At 44.7% G+C, this 6,693-nt stretch overlaps 1 protein-coding gene across 1 annotated transcript in view; it reads right to left on the reverse strand.

The window, feature by feature from the left end:
• Positions 1 to 4,993: 4,993 nt before the first annotated feature.
• AGABI2DRAFT_53100 (hypothetical protein) overlaps positions 4,994 to 6,693 on the reverse strand; it is a gene marked incomplete at both ends in the record, with an annotated part of 9,002 nt that continues 7,302 nt past the window's right edge. Inside the window, one exon of the mRNA XM_006455639.1 lies at positions 4,994 to 5,134. Coding sequence (XP_006455702.1) covers positions 4,994 to 5,134 — 141 coding nt within the window. The remainder of the gene's footprint in view (positions 5,135 to 6,693) is intronic.

Here is a 6,693-nt window from a genome sequence, read left to right on the forward strand (position 1 = left end):
GTTTCTACTTACTTTATATACCTAGACTACGGCGCACAGACCAACTACCCTAGGTAACTATTTATATACTTGACATGGGAAGAGAAGTACGTATGAGAAAGTAAACTAATTATACATTTGACATGAGAAAAGAAGAGTGGAGTAAGAAGTAAGTAAACAAAAGCAATTTGATCATAAAAATGTCAACAATACCAAACAAACCATAAAAGTGTCCACAAGTACAAACAACTATCTAAGGACGTAACCTTTCGTACCAATCCCTGCCGAAGTATGTTGCCATCACTTCTCCACACGGGCACATCGTAAAGAACCAGACCGGTTCCCAACGACGGAAGTCCGGGTTATTCCATCGCTGCAACATCCAGGGTCTCTCCAGTACTTCGTCCCACATTATCAACGTCACTCTTCCACACACTACGCACCTACGATCCTCTAACCTCCATCCGTCTGGTCGGGGTTCTCTTCCGATAGCCACCGCCGCTCTCCTCCACTGTACTTGCTCCGCATGGTTCGGAGGTAGAAAAGAAAAGATAAGATCAATGAGCTCAATTGGTAAATCTGTAGCTTGCGCCATTTTAGCAGTATGCCGATAGTTTAGCCTCCGTCGAACTGTAGCAGCAGAGGGAAATTATTATGTAATAAAATATGTGACAGATGTGACAGCGTGACGCCGTGACATTCTGGCAAGGTTCTAACACTGATGGCCCGATAGGCGCCAACCTACCGGCCTTGCTTCTCTCCCTATAGCCGCTGCCCTCCTCCGCCATTGTACTTGCTCCGCATGGTTCGGAGGTAGAAAAGAAAAGATAAGATCGATAAGCTCAATTGGTAGATCTGTAATTTGTGCCATTTTAGCAGTATGCCGATAGTTTAGCCTCCGTCAAACTGTAGCAGCAGAGGGAAATTATTATGTAATAATATATGTGACAGATGTGACAGCGTGACGCCGTGACATTCTGGCAAGGTTCTAACAGTACCCCCTCCTTAAAGTCGGCTCCTCCGGAGACGACCCTTCAAGACCTCCACGTTCGCCAATTTCGTTCCAACTTCTTAAGATATTCGGCATCAAACTGTTTGTCATCCCATCCGAATAAAGTCTTGGCTGTAAATCGATTAGGTAGTTCCCTTTCTTGGAACCCGGTGTCACGTAGAACGTGCTGTATCCTATTGAGTTCCCCATAGAGTTGGTGGAATTCAGTAATCAATTCTTTGGCGTTAGCCAAGTTTTCCTCGGGTTCCCACGAGTCTGCTTCTGCCGTATACCCTTTCCATCGTACTAAGTACCGCTTCTTTCCGCGGAGCCATTTGGCGTTAAGGATTTTCTCCACTTCCCACTCCTGTTCTCCTTCTATTTCTACGGCCGGTGCTGTTAGGGCGACTGTGACTGTGATGTCACAGGTCACACCTAAACTTAAGAACTAAAGAGTATAGTGACAAAAGTAATATTAGGCGTGAACCTAAGAGAACTCGACGGAGTCTTCTACAAGTTTCTACCTACTTTATATACCTAGACTACGGCGCACAGACCAACTACCCTAGGTAACTTATTTATATACTGACATGTGAAAAGAAGTACGTATGAGAAAATAGACTAATTATACATTTGACATGAGAAAAGAAGAGTGGAGTAAGAAGTAAGTAAACAAAGGTAAATTGATCATAAAAACGTCAACAGCACCAAACAAACCATAAAAGTGTCCACAAGCACAAACAACTCCTAAACCGGTAATCTACTCACACAAACCAATATGTCCCAAAGTAGTTACCTAACATCGCATCACATGGACATAGCACAAAGAATCCGGCTATTGCCCATTGTCGTGGCCCCCAGTATCCCCATCTCTGTATCACCCACGCCTTCTGCTCCTCATAGTCCCACATTGCTAAGCATACCCTCCCACACCGTCTGCACCGATGATCCGATAGGTTCCAACCTACCGGTCTTGCCTCTCTTCCTATAGCCGCCGCCGCCCTTCTCCATTGTACTTGCTCCGCATGGTTCGGAGGCAAGAAAGATAAGATTAAATCGATAAGTTCAATTGGTAAGTCTGTAGCTTGCGCCATTTTAGCAGTATGCCGATAGTTTAGCCTCCGTCGAACTGTAGCAGCAGAGGGAAATTATTACATAATAAAATATGTGACAGATGTGACAGCGTGACGCCGTGACATTCTGGCAAGGTTCTAACAGTACCCCCTCCTTAAAGTCGGCTCCTCCGGAGACGACCCTTCAAGACCTCCACGTTCGCCAATTACGTTCTAACTTCTTAAGATATTCGGCATCAAACTGTTTGTCATCCCATCCGAATAAAGTCTTGGCTGTGAATCGATTAGGTAGTTCCCTTTCTTGGAAACCTGTGTCACGTAATACGTGATTTATCCTATTGAGTTCCCCATAGAGTTGGTGGAATTCAGTAATCAATTCTTTAGCGTTAGCCAAGTTCTCTTCGGGTTCCCACGAGTCTGCTTCTGCCGTATACCCTTTCCATCGAACTAAGTACCGCTTCTTTCCGTGGAGCCATTTGGCGTTAAGGATTTTCTCCACTTCCCACTCCTGTTCTCCTTCTATTTCTACGGCCGGTGTCGGTTTACTTCCTTGTCCTTCCACTTGTTCTCGGTAAAGTACTATTCGGCTGACGTTAACCACTGGATGAATCCGAATAGATCGGGGAAGATCTATTTCCACTGCGTTGGGGGAAATGATCTTCTTGATGGTGTATGGTCCGATGAACTTCTCCGTAAGTTTTCGGGTAGGTCGTCCCTGGATCTGAAGGTCCCGGGTAGCCAATAGAACTTTATCTCCTACTTTGTATTTTACCGCTTCTCCCCTGCTTCTATCCGCATACCTCCGCATGTCATCTTGTGCCTTTTTTAGGGCCGCTTGAGTTTCCTCGTGTTGAAGTTTCATGCGGTCCGCAAAATCTACTGCCGCTGGATGATTGCCTTGTCGTCGGAGATCGAAACCAGTTCTTGGGTGTCTTCCCACGTTGACCATAAATGGAGTTTCCTTTGTTGACGATTGTTCTTTATTGTTATAGGAAAACTCCGCCGTTGCTAACCAATCAGGCCAATCAGTTTGTCTGTGATCAACAAATGATCGGAGATATTGCTCTAGTTCTTGATTGGTTCGTTCGGTTTGACCATCAGTCTGTGGGTGGAACGCCGTAGATAACCTAGTGTCGATTCCCAACATTTTATTCAACTCCTTTGTAAAGTCTGCAGCAAATTGCGGTCCCCTATCTGAGATCATCGTTTCTGGTAATCCATGCAACTTCCATACATGATCCCTGAACAGCTTAGCTAGTCCTAGCGCTGATGTCGTTTCCGTAGTTGGGATGAAGTGAGCCATTTTGCTGAATCGATCGCACACTACCAGGATTGAGTCCATTCCCTGTGATTCTGGTAATTTTACTATGAAGTCGACGGATACGTCGGCCCATGGTTTGGTGGGAATAGGGTTCGGCATTAATTTTCCTGCCGGCGGTGTTGGTCGATTCTTATTTCGTTGACATTGGTCGCATCCTTCTACGTACTTCTGGACTTGCTTAGTGACGCCTGGCCACCAGTAATTGCGTGTTACCATTTCTACTGTCTTCCATTGCCCTCCGTGTCCAGCAATGGGAGTATCGTGATGTAGTCGAATGATCTTGGTCCTTAACGTCTCATCTTTCGGCACATAGACTTTTCCTTCCTTCAGTACTAATCCCTCCTCTAACTTCCACTCGTCTCCCCTCAATGACTTCACCTTTGCTCGCTTCATCTCTTCTACCGCTTTTACCACATCATCTTCTCTTGCTTCGGATTTTCTGATTTCCTCTAATATTCCTTCTTCCTCGGCATTGATTAACATATGACCTTCTTCCATTGCTCGAATTGCAAAGTATTCTGGTTTTAACAAGGTTTGATCTTTGTTATCATCCTTTGTTCCTTGTTCGAAATCAGGTCTTCTGCTCAAAGCGTCCGCCTTCCCCATTGTCTTTCCTGGACGGAATTTTAATTCGAAATTAAATCTAGATAGATATAAGGCCCATCTGGCTTGTCGTCGATTTAGTTGTTGGGCTTTCGCGAAATATTCTAGATTGCGATGATCTGTCCAAATTTCGAACTTATGTTTCGCCCCTTCCAGGAAGTGTCTCCATTCTTCTAAACACCGCATAATCCCCAGCATCTCCCTATCGTGAATGTTGTAATTTCGTTCTGTCTCCGTCATTGATTTGGAGATGTATGCTACTGGCCTCCACTTTCCGTCTTCACATTTCATTGCCAGTTCCCCGCCTGTGGCATAAGCCGATGCATCAGATTCCACCTTTAGCTCTTTATCCAATTCTGGGGCTACTAGAATTGGATGTGATGTGAATTTTGCTTTTAGCGTACCAAAGGCCTCTTCTTCTTCATCTCCCCAACTCCATTTCTTGTCCTTTTTAGTCAATGCGTGTAATGGTTTTGCAATACTGGCGAATTTTTCAATGAACCGTCGATAGTAATTTGCCAGTCCCAAGAATTTTTGTACATCTTTAACGCATTTTGGAGTCGGCCACTCTACTACGTCTTTCACTTTCCTTTCCTCCATCTTGATTCCATTTCTCCCTATTATACATCCCAAAAACCCCATTTCACTTCGTTTCCATTCACATTTTTCTGGTTTTGCAAATAAGTCATTGTCCATCAACCTCTGCAACACTTCTTCCACCACCTTATCATGTTCTTCTTCGTCGTCTGTTCCTATCAAAATATCGTCAATGAATACAGCCACTTTTCCAGTATTTACTAAGTCCCTAAAAAGTTCGTTCATCATAGTCTGAAAAGTAGCAGGCGAATTTGTAAGTCCAAAAAACATAACAGTGGGTTCAAAGGCCCCCATGAAAGTAGTAAAAGCTGCCTTCCACTCGTCTCCTTCTTTTATCCTAATGTTATTATAACCCCATCGTAAATCTATCTTAGAGAATAATCGTTTACTACCCATAGTGTCTATAAGTTCAGAAATTAAAGGTAAAGGATAATTGTTCTTAATTGTCCAATCATTCAAAAATCGATAGTCCTGTACCATCCGCTTCTTTCCATCTTTCTTCGGCACAAAAAATACCGGTGAGGTTTGGGGAGATTTCGAAGGCCTAATATACCCCTTTCGGAGTTGGTCCTTTGTTAGAACTTTGCCAGAATGTCACGGCGTCACGCTGTCACATCTGTCACACTTTTTATTACATAATAATTTCCCTCTGCTGCTACAGTTCGACGGAGGCTAAACTATCGGCACACTGTTAAAATGGCACAAGCTACAGATCTACCTATCGAACTCATTGATCTTATCTTATCTTTTCTACCTCCGAACCACGCGGAGCAAGTACAATGGAGAAGGGCGGCGGCAGCTATAGGCAGAGAGGATAGGCCGGAAGGTTGGAACCTATCAGATCATCGGTGCAGGCGGTGTGGAAGGGTATGCTTAGCAATGTGGGACTATGAGGAACAGAAAGCGTGGGTGATACAGAGATGGGGATATTGGGGGCCGCGACAATGGGCAATAGCCGGATTCTTTGTGCTATGCCCCTGTGATGCGCTGATTGGGAATTACTTCGGGAGGCGTTGGTTCGTGTGAGAAGATTACCTGTCTAGGAGTTGTTTGTACTTGTGGACACTTTTATGGTTTGTTTGCTTTTGTTGACGTTTTTATGATCAAAGTTGTTCTTGTTTACCTTCTTCTTACTCCACGCTTCCTTTCCCATGTCAATGTATAATTAGTTTTATTTCTCATATGTTGCTTCTTTTCTCATGTCAAGTATATAAATAGTTACCTAGGGTAGTTGGTCTGTGCGCCGTAGTCTAGGTATATAAAGTAGGTAGAAACTTGTAGAAAACTCTGTCGAGTTCTCTTAGGTTCACGCCTAATATAACTTTTGTCACTTTCCTCTATTGTTCTTAAAGTTCAGGTGTGACCTGTGACATCTCAGTCACAGTCGCCCTAACAGTAGAACTCGACACCTCCGGGGATCGCACAGCACAGTGCCCTCCCCATCTCTTACTCTCTCACCGCCCTCCGCTCTCTGCGCGCCGTCGCGGCCGCCACACTCATAGCCGGTCCCTAGGCTCAAGGGGTGTCTGCGCATAAACATAACGTGCGCCGTGGACGTCAGTAGTTTGACACAGACTACTGATAAGACGAGACCTACCAGATTGTGTGGTGTTTTTATATATCCCTGTATTACCTCTTTTGTAACTTCCCGTATAAACCTTGTGCTGCGCTTGCATTGTCAAGTGGTACACGCAGAGGAGTGACACTGCCACATTAAGTGCGTGTCTAGATTAGCGTGAAGATCCGTCTTCGTATATAGCTTTATCTAGGGCAGTAGTCGTTCCCTTCGCCAGTGCGGCACTTCTTCAATACAAAAACCTTTTTTCTTTTAGTATACACATCCAAGTGAAGCAGGCTATTGGCTTCATTGGATAGGTGGATACGTACCAGGTGACAGGAAAAGACCTCCCTCACCTTCCTCAAAATTTCTCATCAAACACCGCCCGGAACTTTTCGAGTACCTTCTTCCGACTCCGAGGAAGAAGAAGAATACGTCTCGGAATCCCAATCAGAGGAATCCGAGCCAGAACAACGAGAACCATCCGTCTCCCCCTTACCCTTATATCAACCGCCTCCCCCCGACTACAACGAGGGTCGCCTACCAAGGGATTAGAAATAATTAATCAGCT

This window comes from Agaricus bisporus, assembly GCF_000300575.1.
Source record: "Agaricus bisporus var. bisporus H97 unplaced genomic scaffold AGABI2scaffold_11, whole genome shotgun sequence".
NCBI lineage: Eukaryota > Fungi > Basidiomycota > Agaricomycetes > Agaricales > Agaricaceae > Agaricus > Agaricus bisporus.